At 50.2% G+C, this 19,308-nt stretch overlaps 1 protein-coding gene across 1 annotated transcript in view; it reads left to right on the forward strand.

Annotated features, from left to right (window-relative positions):
* The window catches only part of LOC119956271 (WW domain-binding protein 2-like), a 103,837-nt gene that overhangs the window by 8,803 nt on the left and 75,726 nt on the right, over positions 1-19,308 (forward strand). Inside the window, exons 2-4 of the mRNA XM_038783339.1 lie at positions 180-288; positions 2,245-2,380; positions 15,959-16,051. Of these exons, the coding sequence (XP_038639267.1) occupies positions 180-288; positions 2,245-2,380; positions 15,959-16,051 (338 nt within the window). The remainder of the gene's footprint in view (positions 1-179; positions 289-2,244; positions 2,381-15,958; positions 16,052-19,308) is intronic.

Consider the following 19,308-nt stretch of genomic DNA (forward strand, 5'->3'; position numbering starts at 1 on the left):
GTGAGGTCAGGCAGTAGACGGGTGGATAGATCGGTTAAGTTTGGGGAAGGTGGTGGGAGGTTGGACTGGAGACAGGCGGATAGATCAGTTTTGTTTGGGGGCGGGGGAATAAAGTAAATCTTTCATTTCCCTGTGATATTTATTGGATTCACTGTGTTCATCCTTATCTTGTTTTGCAGCTTTTTAAAGGAGTGCAAAGATGTGGAGCTCTCGTTCAGTGATATGACTGCTAAGTCTGATTTCTTTAAGGGGACCAAGAAGGGGACGTTATATTTGACCCCATACAGGGTAAGGACCTTTTCACAGCGATAGTAAATAGTCCCCATTGCAGTTCTCATCAATAAATTGGTTTTGCTACATAAAAACACATGTTGAACAGTCCTGATCTAGTTCGTGCAGCCTGCATCCGCACCAACTATCACTCCCTTCAGCAATAAGTTCATTTAAATCCAGCGTAAGGAAAACTTAAGATGAGATTCAGTCCAGTGATCAGTAATCTCTGCTGGGCAGCACATGCACACTCTCAAACACGCACGCTCACAAAAGCACATGCGTGCACTAAAACACGCACAAACACACGCGCACACACAAACACATGCATGGGTTTCCTCCGGGTGCTCCGGTTTCCTCCCACAGTCCAAAGATGTGCAGGTTAGGTGGATTGGCCATGCTAAATTGCCCTTGGTGTCCAAAAAAGGTTAGGAAGGGTTATGGGGATAAGGTGGAAGTAAGGGCTTAAGTGGGTCGGTGCAGAATTGATGGGTCGAATGGCCTCCTTTGTAACACACACGCAACTATCTTTGTAACACACACGCACGCACACATACAAACAAGCACAAACACATGCAACGTGCACACATGAGGGGGGGGCAGGGAGGAAACCGGATCCGAATCAGCTGAGATGCTTACCATCCATGCGCTTAAATGTGAACAAATTACATTTTTAGTCCTTTGTATGATTACTCGTATATGGGAAGGGGTGATTACACTTAAAATGTTGATGAATTTTTAGTTTGTTTTTGAAAATAATTAAATTGCATTTGATTATGAAACTCAAAAGATATATCCCCAGTACGCACTGTCTAAGCTAGAGGAACGGGCACTTGGGCAAAGTACTGGAGAGCTGCCAGCATCTTCAAGGGCAGCACAGTTGCTTCACCGCTCCAGGGTCCCAGGTTCGATTCCCGGCTTGGGTCACTGCCTGTGCGTAATCTGCATGTTCTCCCCTTGTCCCGTGTCTGCGTGGGTTTCCTCCGGGAGCTCCGGTTTTATCCCATAGTCCAAAGATATGCAGGTTAGGTGATTGGCCATGATAAATTGCCCCGTGGTGTCCAAAAAGGTTGAGTAGGGTTGCTGGGTTACATGGATAGGGTGGGGGCACGGGCTTAAGTGGGGTTCTCTTTCCAAGGGCTGGTGCAGACTGGATGGGCCGAATGGCCTCCTTCTGCACTGTAAATTCTATGATTTAAAAAAAAATTATGATATCTTAGATACTGTACCCAACTTGGACTTGGGTCTCCAGGAGAGGGGGAGAGAAACTTGGACGTGGAGTTTTTTTTTGAACATTTGAAGCTTAGGGGCTGGTTTAGCTCACTGGGCTAAATCACTGGCTTTTCAAGCAGACCAAGCAGGCCAGCAGCACAGTTCGATTCCCATACCAGCCTCCCCGGACAGGCGCCGGAATGTGGCGACTAGGGGCTTTTCACAGTAACTTAATTGAAGCCTACTCATGACAATAAGCGATTTTTATTTCGGTGTGTGTTCACTATTTGTGTAATGGAGACAATGTAAAGGTGTAGGGGGCTTGACATTGATGCTGGATGCTTACAGGTAACCAGTATATTACTGAAGCCCCCATTCTTGGAGCCTAAACCCAAGGAGCAAATGTTAATACATTATTCAACCACAGCCGAACCTGATCATGTGTCTTTGCAATGGGGAATCTGTGTGGATCCTGACAGAATGAACTCCATTTCTGTTTCCTATATTCGAGTAGATATGTCGGAACAGGAGTCGGCCATTCGGCCTGTTGAGCCTGCTCTGCTTTCATTGCTGTCATGGTTGATCACCTACCTCAATGTCACTTTCTCGCTATACCCATATCCCTCAGTGTCATCAGTCTCCGGAAATCTATCGATTTCTGTCTTCAACGTGCTCAGTGATCTTAGCATAAAGCTGCTGAAAAGCTTAAGAGCAAAGTCATGAGCTCCAGGTCTTTGCTAAATCCTTAGTTTTTTGTTTCAGATGATTTTTCTGTCAAAAGGGAAGGACCCTATGCAGTCATTCATGATGCCCTTCTACCTTGTGAAAGGGTGTTCTATCGAGCAGCCGGTTTTCTCTGCTAATTACATCAAGGGGACCATTCGGGCTGAACCTGGAGGTATGTAAGATGATTCTGAGAAGTTATAGTTCAGATTGTTGGTTTTTCTTTTTGGGAGGAAGGTGGAATTTCAGGACACCACATTGAAGGCAATAAATTAAATTAAAGTCCTAGTTGACTTAGTGTCACAGATGCATCATTACATAGAAGATAGAAGCAGGAGGAGGCCTTTTGGCCCTTCGAGCCTGCTCCGCCATTCATCACGATCATGGCTAATCATTCAACTCAATAGCTTAATCCTGCTTTCTCCCCATAGCTTTTAATCCCTTTCTCCCCACGTGCTATATCCAGCCGCCTCTTGAATATAGAACATAGAACAGTACAGCACAGAACAGGCCCTTCGGCCCTCGATGTTGTGCCGAGCAATGATCACCCTACTTAAACCCACGTAACCTGTATACCCGTAACCCAACAATCCCCCCATTAACCTTACACTACGGGCAATTTAGCATGGCCAATCCACCTAACCCGCACATCTTTGGACTGTGGGAGGAAACCGGAGCACCCGGAGGAAACCCACGCACACACAGGGAGGACGTGCAGACTCCACACAGACAGTGACCCAGCCGGGAATCGAACCTGGGACCCTGGAGCTGTGAAGCATTTATGCTAACTACCGTGCTGCCCAACTGTTTTCTTTTCAGTTGTACAGTCACAGATGTTTACAGCATGGGAAACAGGCCCTTCGGCCCAGCTTGTCCGTGCCGCCCAGTTTCCATCACTAAGCTAGTCCCATTTGCCCGCATTTACCACACAGCGCCGCACACCATGACTGACTAAATATATTCAATGTTTTAGCATCAACTACTTACTGTGGCGATGAATTCCACAGGCTCACCACTCTTTGTGTGAAGAAATGTTTCCTCCTCTCTGTCCGAAATGGTTTACCCTGAATCCATAAGACATAGGAGCAGAATTAGGCCACTCGGCCCATCGAGTCTGCTCCGCCATTCAATCATGGCTGATATTTTCTCATCCCCATTCTCCTGCCTTCTCCCCATAACCCCTGATCCCCTTATTAATCAAGAACCTATCTATCTTTGTCTTAAAGACACTCAGTGAATTGGCATCCACAGCCTTCTACGGCAAAGAGTTCTACACATTCACCACCCTCTGGCTGAAGAAATTCCTCCTCATCTCTGTTTTAAAGGATTGTCCCTTTGATCTGAGATGGTGTCCTCTGGTTCTAGTTTTCCTACAAATGGAAACATCCTCTCCACGGCCACTCTATCCAGGCCTCGCAGTATCTTGTACGTTTCAATAAGATCCCTCCTCATCCTTCTAAACTCCAACGAGTACAGACCCAGAGTCCTCAACCGTTCCTCATGCGACAAGTTCTTCATTCACGGGATCATTCTTGTGAATCTCCTCTGGACCCTTTCCAAGGCCAGCACATCCTTCCTTAGATATGGGGTCCAAAACTGCTCACAATACTCCAAATGGGGTCTGACCAGGGCCTTATACAGCCTCAGAAGTACATCCCTGGTCTTGTATTCTAGCCCTCTTGACATGAATGCTAACATTGCATTTGCCGCCTTAACTGCAGACTGAACCTGCACATTAACCTTCAGAGAATCATGAACAAGGACTCCCAAGTCCCTTTTTGCTTCTTCTTTCCGAAGCATTTCCCCACTTAGAAAATAGTCTATGCCTAGATTCCTCCTTCCAAAGTGCATAACCTCACACTTTTCCACATTGTATTTCATTTGCCACTTCATTGCCCACTCTCCTACCTTGTTCAAGTCCTTCTGCAGCCCCCTTGCTTCCTCAATACTACCCGTCCCTCTACAGATCTTTCTATCATCTGCAAACTTAGCACCAGTGCCTTCAGTACCTTCTTCCAGATCATTAATGTATATTGTAGGGGCAGCACGGTGGCACAGTGGTTAGCATTGCTGCCTACGGCGGTGAGGACCAGGGTTCGAATCCCGGCCATGGGTCACTGTCCGTGTGGAGTTTGCACATTCTCCCCGTGTCTGTGTGGGTTTCACCCCACAACCCAAAGATGTGCAGGGTAGGTAGATTGGCCACTCTAAGTTGCTCCTTAATTGGAAAAAATAATTGGGTACTCTAAATTTATTTTTTTCAAAATAAAATATTAATGTATATTGTAAAAAGTTGTGGTGCCAGTCCCTGAGGCACACCAGTAGTCACCGGCTGCCATCCTGAAAAAGACCCCTCTATCCCCACTCTTTGCCTTCTGCCAGTCAGCCAATCCTCTATCCATGCCAGGATCTTACCCTGAACACCATGAGCTCTTAACTTATTTAACAGTCTCCTATGCGGCACCTTGTCAAAGGCCTTCTGGAAATTTAAATAAATCACGTCTGCTGGTTCTCCTTTGTCTAACTTGCTTGTTACCTCCTCAAAGAACTCTAACAGATTTGTCAGGCACGACCTCCCTTTGACAAAGCCGTGCTGACTCAGTTCTATTTTTCCATGCACTTCCAGGTGCATCGCGATCTCATATTTAATAACAGACTCTCAAATCTTACCAATGACCAAAGTCAGGCTAAGCGGCCTCTAATTTCCTGTCTTCTGCCTCCCTCCCTTCTTAAACAGAGATGATACATTAGTCACTTTCCAGTCCTCTGGGACCCTTCCTGCATCCAGTGATTCCTGAAAGATCATCACTAATGCCTCCACAATTTCCTCAGCTATCTCTTTTAGGACCCTGGGGTGTAGTCCATCCGGTCCAGGTGACTTATCCATCTTCAGACCTTTCAGTTTACCCAGAACCTTCTCCTTAGTAATGGTCATTGCACTCACATCTGCCCCCTGGTTCTCCTGGAGCTCTGGCATCCCACTGGTGTCTTCCACCGTGAAGACTGATGCAAAGTAACTATTCAGTTCGTCTGCCATTTCTTTGTTTCCTATTATTACTTCTCCAGCCACATTTTCTAGTGGTCCAATGTCTATTTTTGCCTCTCTCTTACCTTTTATATATTGAAAAAATCTCTTCCTATCTTCCTTTATATTACTAGCTAGCTTGCACTCTTACTTCATCTTCTCCCCCCTTATTGCTTTTTTAGTTGTCCTCTGCTCTCTTTTAAAGGCTTCCCAATCCTCTGGTTTCCCACTAATCCTCGCCACTTTGTATGCTTTTTCTTTAGCCTTTATGCTGTCCTTGACATCCTCGTCAGCCATGGATGCCTTGTCCTCCCCTTAGCATGTTTCCTCCTCCTTGGGATGAAGTTCTGCTGTGCCTCCCTAATAACCCCCAAAAACTCCTACTATTGCTGTTCCGCTGTCTTCCCTGCTCGGCTCCTTCTCCAATCAACTCTGGCCAACTCCTCCCTCATGTCTTTGTAGTTACCCTTATTTGATTGTAATACCTTTACATCTGGTTGCAGCTTCTCCCTCTCAAACTGCAGGGTAAATTCTATCATATCGTGGTCACTGCTCCCTAAGGGTTCCTTCATCTCAAGTTCCCTAATCAAGTCTGTCTCATTACATATCACCAAATCCAGAATTGCCTGTTCCCTAGTCAGCTCTGTCACAAGCTGCTCCAAAAAACCATCTCTTAGACATTCCACAAATTCCATTTCCAGGGATCCACTAGCAACCTGATTTTCCCAGCCCACCTGCATATTGAAGTCCCCATGATTATTGTAATATTGCCTTTTCTATCTCCTGAATTAATTTTATGCCCCACATCCTGACTACTGCCAGGGGGCCTGTACATAACTCCCATCACGGTCTTTTTACCTTTGTGATTCCTCAACTCTACCCACAGAGATTCTATGCCTTCTGAACCTATATCGCTCCTTGCTATCGATTTAACTTCATTTCTTACTAACAATTCAACCCCTTTGCCCATCTGCCTGCCCTTTCGACAGGACATATATCCTTGGATATTTAGATACCAGCCCTGATCCCCTTGCAGCCATGTCCCTATGATGCCCACAACATCGTACCGGCCAATTTCAATGTGCGCAGCAAGCTCATTTGCCTTGATCCATGTACTGCGCGCAATTAGGTACAACACCCTCAATCCTGCATTGGCCACCTCCCTTTTCACACTCTCCTCAGTCACTGTACCCTGTACTGTGGCCCTTTTTGATTTTTGACTATGGCTTCTCTGCCTTACACTTTGCCCCTCGCTGCTTTTTTTTTCTGGCCCAATTTTACTACCTGCCGACTTCCAGCATTTGTTCGCATCCCCCTGCCACATTGGTTTAAACCCTCCACAACAGCTCTAGCAAACACCCTCCCGAGGACATCGGTTCCAGTCCTGCCCAGGTGCAGACTGTACAGTTTGTACTGGTCCCACCTCCCCTAGAACCGGTCCCAATGCTCCAGGAATTTGAATCCCTCCCTCTTGCACCATCTCTCGAGCCACGCATTCATCCTATCTATCCTGACATTCCTACTCTGACTAGCTCGTGGCACTGGTAGAAATCCTGAGATTACTACCTTTTGAGGTCCTGCTTTTTAGTTGAACTCCTAGCTCCCTGGCCGGGACACCCCCCCCCCCCCCCCCCCTTCCCCAGAACGCCCTGCAGCTGCTCTGAGACATCCTTGACCCTTGCACCAGGGAGAGGCAACAGACCATCCTGGAGTCTTTTTTTAAAAATAATTTTTATTAAGATTTTCACAAAATATAAACAACAAAACAATATTGACAAAACAACCATAGTAAAAACCCAAGAATAACACCCACCCCACTTCAAAAGCAACTGCAAACAAAAACAAAAAAAGAAAAACCCCCAAAAAAACAAAACAAAACCCAAACAACAAAAGGGAAAGAAATAACACCCGCCACACCCACAAACCCATGTACACAGTTCTCCCTCCCACCGAACCAAACCCCCCCCCCTGGGTTGCTGCTGCTGCCGGCCTATTTCCCTATCGTTCCGCCAGGAAGTCCAGGAAAGGCTGCCACCGCCTAAAGAACCCTTGTACTGATCCCCTCAGGGCAAATTTCACCTTCTCCAATTTAATGAATGCCGCCATATCATTGATCCAGGCCTCCATGCTTGGGGGGCCTCGCATTCTTCCATTGAAGCAAGATCCTCCGACGGGCTACTAGGGACGCAGACCCCAAAAATTGCGAGTCCCCAGCCTGGCTTGACCCTGGATCCCACCACTCTCGACACCGTCCTTGCTACCCCCGTCCAAAACTCCCCCTGCGTTGGGCACGCCCAAAACATATGGGCGTGATTCGCTGGGCTCCCCGAGCACTTAGCACACCTGTCTTCGCCCCCGAAAAACCTACTCATCCTCGTCCCAGTCATGTGGGCCCTATACAGCACCTTGAACTGTATAAGGCTAAGCCTCGCACAGGAAGAGGAGGAATTCACTTGTATAAGGTGTTAGTGCGGCCACACCTGGAGTATTGTGTTCAGTTTTGGTCTCCTTACTTGAGAAAGGACGTACTGGCGCTGGAGGGTGTGCAGAGGAGATTCACTAGGTTAATCCCAGAGCTGAAGGGGTTGGATTATGAGGAGAGGTTGAGTAGACTAGGACTGTACTCGTTGGAATTTAGAAGGATGAGGGGGGATCTTATAGAAACATTTAAAATTATGAAGGGAATAGATAGGATAGATGCGGGCAGGTTGTTTCCACTGGTGGGTGACAGCAGAACTAGGGGGCATAGCCTCAAAATAAGGGGAAGTAGATTTAGGACTGCGTTTAGGAGGAACTTCTTCACCCAAAGGGTTGTGAATCTATGGAATTCCTTGCCCAGTGAAGCAGTTGAGGCTCCTTCATTACATGTTTTTAAGGTAAAGATAGATAGTTTTTTGAAGAATAAAGGGATTAAGGGTTATGATGTTCGGGCCGGAAAGTGGAGCTGAGTCCACAAAAGATCAGCCATGATCTAATTGAATGGCGGAGCAGGCTCGAGGGGCCAGATGGCCTACTCCTGCTCCTAGTTCTTATGTTCTTATGTTCTCCAGGGCATCCGCCCACGTCCCCCCCTCAATCTCCTCACCCAGCTCATCTTCCCAATTCCCCTTCAGTTCCTCCACCGAGGCCTCGTCTACCTCCTGCATTACCCGGTATGTGTCCAAAATCCTCCCTCTTACAACCCACACCCCCGAGAGCACCCTGTCCTGTACCCCACGTGGGGGCAGCAAGGGGAACCCCTCCACCTGCCGCCTGGCAAACGCCCTAACCTGCATGTACCTAAACATGTTCCCCGGGGGGAGCCCAAACTTCCCCTCTAACTCCCCGAAGCTCGCGAACCGCCCCTCCACAAACAGGTCCCTCAACCTCCTAACCCCTACCCTGTGCCAGCCCAGAAATCCGCCATCAATGCTCCCTGGGACAAACCGATGGTTCCCCCGTATCGGGGCCTCCATCGAGCACCCCACTTCTCCCCTATGCCGTCTCCATTGCCTCCAAATTTTGAGGGTAGCCGCCACCACCGGGCTCGTGGTATACCTCGTTGGAGGGAGCGGCAACGGCGCCGTTACCAGCGCCTCCAGGCTTGTGCCCACACAGGACGCCACCTCTATCCTCTTCCATGCCTCCCCGTCCCTGTCCATTACCCACATATGCACCATCGCTGCGTTGGCAGCCCAATAGTACCCACCGAGGTTGGTCAACGCCAGCCCCCCCCCCCCCCATCCCTGCCCCGTTCCAGGAACATTCTTCTCACCCTCTGAGTCCCATGCGCCCATACAAATCCCGTAATATTCCTGTTGACCCTCCTTAAAAAAAAAGGCCTTCGGGATAAGGATGGGGAGGCACTGGAACAGGTACAAAAACCTCGGGAGCACCGTCATCTTAACGGACTGCACCCTCCCCGCCAGTGACAGCAGTAACATATCCCACCTTTTGAACTCCTCCTCCATCTGCTCCACCAACCTTGTGAGGTTGAGCTTGTGCAGGGCCCCCCAGCTCCCAGCCACCTGGACTCCTAGGTACCTGAAGCTCTTCCCTGCCTGCTTCAGTGGGAGCCTACCAATCCCCTCCTCCTGATCCCCCGGGTGCACCACGAACAACTCGCTCTGCCCAGGTTCAGCTAATACCCAGAGAAGCCCCTGAATTCACTAAGAATCCTCATCACCTTCGGCGTCCCCCCCACCGGGTCCGCCACATACAGCGACAGGTCGTCCGCATAAAGCGACACTCGATGCTCCTCTCCACCCTGCACCAGGCCCCTCCAGTTCCCTGACTCCCTCAACGCCATGGCCAGGGGCTCAATTGCCAATGCAAAGAGCAAGGAGGACAGGGGATACCCCGTCTCGCCCCCGGTACAGCCGAAAGCACTCCGACCTCCTCCTATTCGTGGCTACACTCGCCATCGGGGCCTCATAGAGCAACCTCACCCAATGGACAAACCCCTCCCCAAACCTCTCCAACACCTCCCACAGATACTCCCACTCAACCCTATCAAAGGCCTTCTCCGCATCTAATGCCACCACTATCTCCGCCTCCCCTTCCACAGCCGGCATCATAATAACGTTGAGGAGCCTTCGTACGTTTGTATTCAACTGCCTTCCCTTCACAAACCCCGTCTGGTCCTCATGAATGACCCCTGGCACACAATCCTCTATTCCTGTGGCTAGGATCTTTGCCAGCAGCTTGGCGTCTGCATTTAGCAGCGAGATCGGCCTATATGACCCACACTGCAGAGGGTCCTTGTCCCGCTTCAGGATCAAGGAAATCAGCGCCCGTGACATAGTTGGGGGCAAAGCCCCCCCCTCCCATGCCTCGTTAAAGGTCCGGACCAACAGGGGGCCCAACAGGTCCGCATACCTGTTATAAAATTCTGCCGGAAACCCATCCGGCCCCGACGCTTTCCCCGACTGCATGCTCCCTATCCCTTTAACCAACCCCTCCAGCTCGATCGGCGCCCCCAGTCCCTCCACCTGCCCCTCCTCCACCCTCGGTAATCGCAGCTTGTCCAAGAAGCGCACCATTCCACCCCCCTCCACCGGGGGTTCAGACCGGTACAGTTTCCCGTAGAAGTCCCTGAAGACCCCATTAACCTACCCCCCTCCGCACCACCTTCCTAGCTCTATCCGTCACTCCCCCAATCTCCCTGGCCGCGTCCCGCTTTCGGAGCTGGTGTGCCAGCATCCTGCTCGCCTTTTCCCCATATTCATACACCGCCCCCTGTGCTTTCCTCCACTGAGCCTTTCTGGTAGTCAATAGGTCGAACCTAGCCTGAAGGCTACGCCTCTCCCCCAGCAATCCCTCCTCCGGAGCCTCCGCATATCTCCTATCCACCCTCACCATCTCCCCTATCGGTCTCTCCCTCTCCCTCTGCTCCCCCCCTCTCCCTATGGGCTCGGATGGAAATCAACTCCCCTCTAATCACCGCCTTCAATGCCTCCCAGACCGTCCCCACTCTGACCTCCCCATTGTCGTTGGCCTCAAGGTACCTCTCAATACACCCCCGAACCCTCTCGGCCACCTCCTCATCTGCCAGCAGCCCCACCTCCAAGCGCCAGAGCGGACGTTGGTCCCTCTCCTCACCCAGCCCGAGGTCCACCCAGTGCGGGGCATGATCTGAAATGGCATTGGCAGAGTATTCAACATCCTCCACCCTCGAAACCAGCCCCCTGCTCAGGACAAAAAAATCAATCCTCGAATAGGCCTTATGCACGTGGGAGAAAAACGAGTACTCCCTGGCCCTTGGCCTCGCAAACCTCCAGCCCCCCATCTGATCCATAAATCCCCTCAACACCTTAGCCGCCGCTGGCCTCCTACCCGTCCGGGACTTGGATCAATCCAATGGGGGATCCAGCACCGTGTTGAAGTGCCCCCTCCCCCATGATCGGGCCCCCCACCCACAGGTCCAGAATGCGGCCCAACATACGCCGCATAAACCCCGCATCGTCCCAATTTGGGGCGTAAACATTCACCAACACCACCCGCTCCCCCTGCAGCTTACCACGCACCATCACATACCTCCCGCTACTGTCAGCCACCACATTTAATTCCTCAAACGGCACCCTCTTCCCCACCAGGATCGCCACCCCCCGACTCTTCTCATCCAGCCCTGAGTGAAATACTTGGCCCACCCATCCCTTCCTCAGCCGAACCTGGTCCACCACTCTCAGGTGTGTCTCTTGAAGCATGGCCACATCCGTCTTCAGCCCCTTCAAGTGCGCAAACACCCAGGCCCGTTTGACCGGCCCATTCAGCCCCCTCACATTCCAGGTTATCAGCCGGATCAGAGGGCTCCCTGCCCCCTCCCCTGCCGATTAGCCGTAACCCATCTACTGGCCAGCGTCCCCCGCCCTGCCAGTTCCCCATGGCGGCAACTCCCCCCAGCACCCCCTGCATCCTCCAGCTCCTTCCTGACTGTTTCAGCAGCAACCCGGTACCCCCCCTCAAGGCTAGGACCCCTCTTAGCCGCGCCCTTCCCTCCATAGCACTCCCGTGAGCCAGCTAACTTCTGCTGACCTCGGCGACTCCCGCCCTACCTCTGACTCCTCCCCGTGTGGGACTACCCCTCCTCCTTCATTCCCATGAGCAGGTCCTTCCCCCCCCCCCCCCGCTCTCGCGCGGAAAGAAAAAAAAACAGCCAGCAACGACCCACGCTTCTCAGCCCCGACTCCGCCCCCACCATCTCAGAGCGTGGGAAACCAGAGAAAAGCCCGCTTTCGCCCTGCCCAGCCCCGCCTCCTCTAGGGCAACTCCCATTGCCAGTCCCCCCCACCAGCACCCCGAACTCCCCATTTACCCCCCTGCCCGAACCCGTCCACCAGACCCATACAAAAAAGACATAACCACATCACCCCACCTACCCTAAGGCCAACCCACATCTTGCATTAAACAGAGCAAACACAAGTACATTATTATACAACATCCCCCATCGTAGACCCTCAGTTTGAGTCCAGTTTTTCGGCCTGCACAAAGGCCCACGCCTCCTCCGGGGACTCAAAATAATGGTGCCGGTCCTTGTTGGTGACCCACAGACGCGCCGGCTGCAACATGCCAAACTTCACGCTCCGTTTGTGGAGCACCGCCTTCGTCTGGTTGAACCCGGCCTTCCGCTTCGCCACCTCTGCACTCCAGTCCTGGAATATCCACACCTCCGTGTTCTCACACTTGCTGCTCCGCTCCTTCTTGGCCCACCGGAGCACGCACTCACGATCCACGAGCCGGTGAAACAGCACCAACACCGCCCGCGGCGGCTCGTTCGGCTGAGGCCTCCTAGCCCCAATTCTATGAGCCTCCTCCAACTCCAGGGGCCCCTGGAAGGACCCAGCTCCCATCAGCGAGTTCAGCATAACGACCACATAGGCCGCCAGGTCTAGCCCCTCCGTGAGGCCCAGGATCCGCAAATTCTTTCGCCTCGACCGGTTGTCCAGCTCCTCGAACCGCTCCTGCCACCTTTTATGGAGCGCCTCGTGCATCTCCACCTTCCCTGCGACGGCCTCATCCTCCCTTTCGTAGGCCTGCTTCTGCATCTCCCGGATCGCGGCCCCCTGGTCTGTCTGAGTCTCCATCAGCTCTCTGGTGGTAGCCTTCAGTGACTCCAGCAGCTCCACCTTAAGCTCCTGGAAGCAGTGCAGCAGAGTCTCCTGCTGCCCACTGCCTCCACTCCTCCGGGCCTCCGCCGGCCGCCATTTTGTTTTTCTTCCCCCGCTTTTCCACGGGTGCTTCCACCGTTTTTCTTCTTACCCCACTCCTGGTCTGGACCATAGGACCGTAGGGATCGACTCCAGTCCCCTTCCCACGTCGGGATTCAACGAAGTTCCGTTGGGGGCCCCAAAGTCCGTTATTCGCAGGAGCTGCCGAACATGCGGCTTAGCTCCGCATTGCCGCCACCGGAAGTCACCATCCTGGAGTCTTGATTGCGTCCGCAGAACCGCTGTCTATTCCCCTTATGATTGAGTCCCCTATCACTATAGCCCTGCCATTCTTCTTCCTGCCCTGCTGCGCAGCAGAGCCAGCCACGGTGCCATGAACCTGGCTACTGCAGCATGGGCAGCACGGTAGCATGGTGGTTAGCATAAATGCTTCACAGCTCCAGGGTCCCAAGTTCGATTCCCGGCTGGGTCACTGTCTGTGCGGAGTCTGCACGTTCTCCCCGTGTGTGCGTGGGTTTCCTCCGGGTGCTCCGGTTTCCTCCCACAGTCCAAAGATGTGCGGGTTAGGTGGATTGGCCATGCTAAATTGCCCGTAGTGTCCTAAAAAGTAAGGTTAAGGGGGGGGTTGTTGGGTTACGGGTATAGGGTGGATACGTGGGTTTGAGTAGGGTGATCATGGCTCGGCACAACATCGAGGGCCGAAGGGCCTGTTCTGTGCTGTACTGTTCTATGTTCTATGTTCCCCTGGTGAGCCATCTCCCTCAAAAGTTTCCAAAGCGGCGTATCTGTTTTGCAGGGAAATGACCGCATGGGACACCTGCACTGCCTTCCTACTCTTGCTCTGTCTTTTGGTCACCTATTTTATATCTTCCCTCAGTAACTTTCACCTGCAGGGTGACCAACGTGCTATCCACGATGTCCTCAGCATCGCGGATGCTCCAAAGTGAGTCCATCCTCAGCTTCAGAGCAGTCAAGCGGTCTAACAGGTGCAACTGGACACACTTCTTGCACGTGAAGGAGCCAGGGTCAGTGGACGTGTCCCTGAGCTCCCACATCGCACACGAGGAGCATGACACGGGTCTGGGATCTCCTGCCATGTCTTAAACCTTAGGTTAACTCGTACAACTACAATTCCAAAAAACGAAAGAAAAATAAATTAATAAATTCGACAAATTAGAATTAGAACAGTACAGCACAGAACAGGCCCTTCGGCTCTCGATGTTGTGCCGAGCAATGATCACCCTACTCAAGTCAACGTATCCACCCTATACCAGTAACCCAACAACCCCCATTAACCTTATTTTTTAGGACACTAAGGGCAATTTAGCCTGGCCAATCCACCTAACCCGCACATCTTTGGACTGTGGGAGGAAACCGATTTGGGCCTGGATGTGGTGCCCTTTTTGGAGGGTCGGTGCAGACCCGATGGGCTGAACGGCCTGTACCTGCACCGGGATATCTATCTATGATTCTATGACCAGAAGGATATGCAGAAAGGTGGGGTAGGGGGGCATGTTTGGGAGAAAACTAATATGGAATATAAACACCAGCATGGACAAGATGGGCCGAATGGCCTGTTTCGGTGCTCAGATTATATATTACCCTGTAATTCCCGTACCAGCCTCCCCGGACAGGCGCCGGAATGTGGCGACTAGGGGCTTTTCACAGTAACTTCATTGGAGCCTACTCGTGACGATAAGCGATTTTCATTTCATTTTTCAATTACCCATGCATCATGCACCTCGCTGAAGGATGAGAGTGGGTGACAGGTGGTGTACCAATGCATTGCTTGGTCTAAGCATGAGAAAGCGCTTGAGTAATTTGATGGTGGAGAAGCCCATGCGCCCAGTTAGAGGGACAGTGTTGTGGAGATGGAAATAAATCATCATGTTGGGTGGATAAGATGTTAAGATGAATGCTCAATTTGAGATCAAGCAAGAGGCCAAGGTTGCAGGCAATCTGATTCAGCTGAGTGTTTGGAAATACAATGAATTTAACAGCAAGGCATGAATTTGGCAGGCCAAGATGTTTGAATTTGAACATTTTCTCTGTTGTAAACTGCAGAGAGTTCTTCCATGATCCTGTGGGTCTGATATTTTTTTTTTTTTAAATTTAGATTACCCAATTATTTTTTCCAATTAAGGGGCAATTTAGCGTGGCCAATCCACCTACTCTGCACATTTTTGGGTTGTGGGGGCGAAACCCACGCAGACACGGGGAGAATGTGCAAACTCCACACGGACAGTGACCCAGAGTCGGGATCGAACCTGGGACCCTCAGCGCCGTGAGGCGGTTGTGCTAACCACTAGGCCACCGTGCTGCCCTCTGTGGGTCTGATATGAAGGCATGCAAAAAAACAACTTGCACTTGTACAACATATAAACAATTCCGAGGTGATTCGCAGGAGCATAGAAAATACAGTGCAGAAAGAGGCCATTCGGCCCATCGAGTATGCACCGACCCACTTAAGCCCTCACTTCCACCCTATCCCCGTAACCCAATAACCCCTCCAAACTTTTTGGTCACTAAGAGCAATTTATCATGGCCAATCCACCTAACCTGCACGTCTTTGGACTGTGAGAGGAAACCGGAGCACCCGGAGGAAACCCACGCAGGCACGGGGAGAACGTGCAGACAGTGACCTGGCAGGGAATCGAACCTGGGACCCTGGCGCTGTGAAGCCACAGTGCTATCCACTTGTGCTGCCCCTAGTAATGCCTCATTTTCATTTTGACATTTTAGAAAGTTCCTGTGTTATTCATTTAGCCTGGAACTCGCTGCCGGAGGAGGTGGTGGAAGCAGGGACGATGGTGACATTTAAGGGGCATCTTGACAAATACATGAATAGGATGGGAATAGAGGGATAAGGACCCATGAAGTGTAGAAGATTTTAGTTCAGGCGGGCAGCATGGTCGGCACGAGCTTGGAGGGCCGAAGGGCCTGTTCCGTGCTGTACTTTTCTTTGTTCTTTGTTCATTGAAGGCAGCAAAAAAACTGTTTTCAAAAGGTAGTGGTATGTGATGTTGACCTAAGATGAATAAAATCCTTGCCCTGGTTACAATTAAATGTCTTTGATTTCCAGGTGGTTGGGAAGGACAAGCCTCATTCAAATTGGTTTTCAACAGTGGTGGAGCCATTGAATTTGGGCAAGTGATGTTCAAAGTAGCTCAACAAGGTAAGTTGGAGATGGTTGAATCCTGCCCATCCTATTTTTGAAAAAGCCATTTTTAATCATGAGGGATGATGTTAACTTGGATGGAAGTTCCTTCTGCACACTTAGTATCAAACAACCCCAGGTCTTCAAATGGAAATGGTCCCACAAACTGGGTTCGGACCGGACAGGCAAATAGGACCTCTGCAAACTAAAACTGTATCTTTGGCGGTAAAAGTAACTAGGAATTTGATTTGATTTTTTAAAATTTAATTTGATTTATTGTCACATGTACTGGAGTACAGTGAAAAGTATTTTTCTGCGGCCGAGGGAACGTACACAGTACGTACAGAAGACAAAAAGAATAATCAACAGAGAATATTGACAAATTGTACATTGACAAACAGTGATTGATTACAGTACGGAACAAGGGGTCAAACAAAGTTAATTCATGAGCAAGAGCAGTATAGGGCGTCGTGAATAGTGCTCTTACAGGGAACAGATCAGTCCAAGGGGGAGTCGTTGAGGAGTCTTGTAGCTGTGGGGAAGAAGCTGTTCCTATGTCTGGATGTGCGGGTCTTCAGCCTTCTGTATCTTCTGCCTGATGGAAGAGTCTAGAAGAAGGCAGTGCCTGGGTGGGAGGGGTCTCTGATAATGCTGTCTGCCTTCCTGAGGCAGCGAGAGGCGTAGGCAATCAATGCGCGGGTGACTAGTCTGTGTGATGCGTTGGGCTGAGTTCAACGCACTCTGCAGTTTTGTGCGATCTTGGGCAGAGCAGTTGCCATACCAAGCTGTGATGCAGCCGGACAGGATGCTCTCTATGGCACATCTGTAGAAGTTTGTGAGAGTCGATGCAGACATGCCAAATCTATTTAGCTTCCGTAGGAAGCAGAGACGTTGTTGAGCTTTGTTAACTGTTACAACAACGTGAGTGGACCAGGACAGATTGTTGCTGATGGTGACCTCCCAGGAACTTAAAGCTATCTCCACTTTTTAACTCTTCAAAATTAATTTAATTTTAGATACGTTTCAATTTACAAAATTTAAATACAGTTTTAAGTTTAACCAATGACCATCTAAGGTTCTAAGTAGAAATTGCTTTATTTTGTCAAGATGTTCGCAAAATGTTAACGCGTGTTTGTTGACGGCTGCATTTTGTGGAAAAGGAGTATACTCATTAGGTCCAGCTTTCAGTATTGGCATTTAAAAAAAAAAAAATCTTTATAGTCACATTGCTTACATTATCACTGCAATGAAGTTACTGTGAAAATCCCCTAGTCGCCACATTCCGGCGTCTGCGGTTACACAGAGGGAGAATTTAGAATGTCCAATTCACCTAACAGCACTTCTTTCGGGACTTGTGGGAGGAAACCGGAGTACCCGGAGGAAACTCACGCAGACACAGGGAGAACGTTCAGACTCCACACAGACAGTGACCCAACGGGGAATCGAACCTGGGACCCTGGAGCTGTGAAGCAACAGTGCTATCCACTGTACTACCGAGAGATCAGTTCAGTCCATGTGGGTCATTCAGGAGTCTGGTAACAGCGGGGAAGAAGCTGTTTTTGAATCTGTTAGTGCGTGTTCTCAGACTTTTGTATCTCCTGCCTGATGAAACGGGTTGAAAGAGAGAATAACCCAGGTGGGAGAGGTCTTTGATTATGCTGCCTGCTTCCCCAAGGCAGCGGGAGGTGTAGACAGAGTCAATGGATGGGTGGCAGGATCAAGTGAAGGATTGGACTGTGTTAATGACTTTCTGTAGTTTCTTGCGGTCTTCGGCCGAGCAGTTGCCAAACCACATTCCTAAATGAATATTTCTCGTCTATTTGGGCAACACGGTAGCACAAGTGGATAGCACTGTGGCTTCACAGCGCCAGGGTCCCAGGTTTGATTGCCCTCTGGGTCACTGTGCGGAGTCTGCACGATCTCCCCGTGTCTGTGTGGGTTTCCTCCCACAGTCCAAAGACGTGCAGGTTAGGTGGATTGGCCATGATAAATTGCCCTTAGTGACCAAAAAGGTTAGGAATGGTTATTGGATTACGGGGATGGGGTGGAACTGAGGGCTTAATGTGGGTCGGTGCAGACTCGATGGGCCGAATGGCCTCCTTCAGCATTCTATATTCTATATATTTACTGTTGGGAAAGACATGGATGTTCGGGAAATTGGGGAAATAAAAAGTGATGCCTTGAGTGTACATATTACAGAGAAGGATATGAAGGAGGTATTAAAGCGCGTCAAGACCGATAAATCCCCGGGACCTTGTGAAATGTATCCCAGGATGTTGGGGGAGGCTAGGGAGGAAATTACTGGCCCCCTAGCTGAGATATTTGAATCATTGACAGCCACAGGAGAGGTGCCTGAAGATTGGAGGGTAGCAAATGTTGTGCCCTTGTTTAAGAAGGGCTGTGGAGATAAGCCTGGGAATTAAAGACTGGTTAGCCTGACTTCTGTAGCGGATAAATTGTTAGGAGGTATTCTGAGGGACAGGATCTACAAGCGTTTAGACAGGCAAGGGCTAATTAGGGAAAGTCAGCATGGCTTTGTAAGGGGAAAGTCATGTCTCATGAATCTGATTGAGTGTTTTGAAAGAGCAGCCAAGAAGGTAGATGAAGGCAGTGCGGTTGTCTGCATGATCTTTAGGAAGATCTTTGATAAGGTACTGCATGGTAGGTTGTTGCAAAAGGTTAAATCTCACGGAATCCTGGGTGAGGTAGCTAATTGGGGAGTTGAGGAGAGTTACAGAGCAAAGAGATCTAGGAATTCAGGTTCATAGCTCCTCGAAGGTGGAGTCGCAGGTGGACAGCGTGGTGAATAAGGTATTCAGCATGCTAGGTTTTATTGGTCAGAATATTGAATACAGGAGTTGGGACGTCTTGTTGAAGTTGTACAAGACCACACATGGAATACTGTGTTCAGTTCTGGTCACCTTATTATCGGAAGGTTATTGTTGAACTGGAAAGAGTGCAGAAGAGATTTCCGAGGATGCTACCAGGACTTGATGGTCTGAGTTATAAGGAGAAGCTGCTTAGGCTGAGACTATTTATCCTGGAGCGTAGGAGGCTTAGGGGTGATCTTGTAGAGGTCTACAAAATACTGAGAAGCATCAATAAGGTAGATAGTCGACATCTTTTCCCAAAGGTAGAGGAGTCTAGAGCTAGAGGGCAGAGGTTTAAGGTGGGAGGGGAGAGATACAAAAGAGACCAGAGGGGAAATTTCTTCACACAGAGGGTGGTGAGCATCTGGAACGAGCTGCCAGAGGCAGTGGTAGAGGCAGGTGTGA

The sequence above is a fragment of the Scyliorhinus canicula genome, chromosome 23 (genome assembly GCF_902713615.1).
Source record: "Scyliorhinus canicula chromosome 23, sScyCan1.1, whole genome shotgun sequence".
Lineage (NCBI taxonomy): Eukaryota > Metazoa > Chordata > Chondrichthyes > Carcharhiniformes > Scyliorhinidae > Scyliorhinus > Scyliorhinus canicula.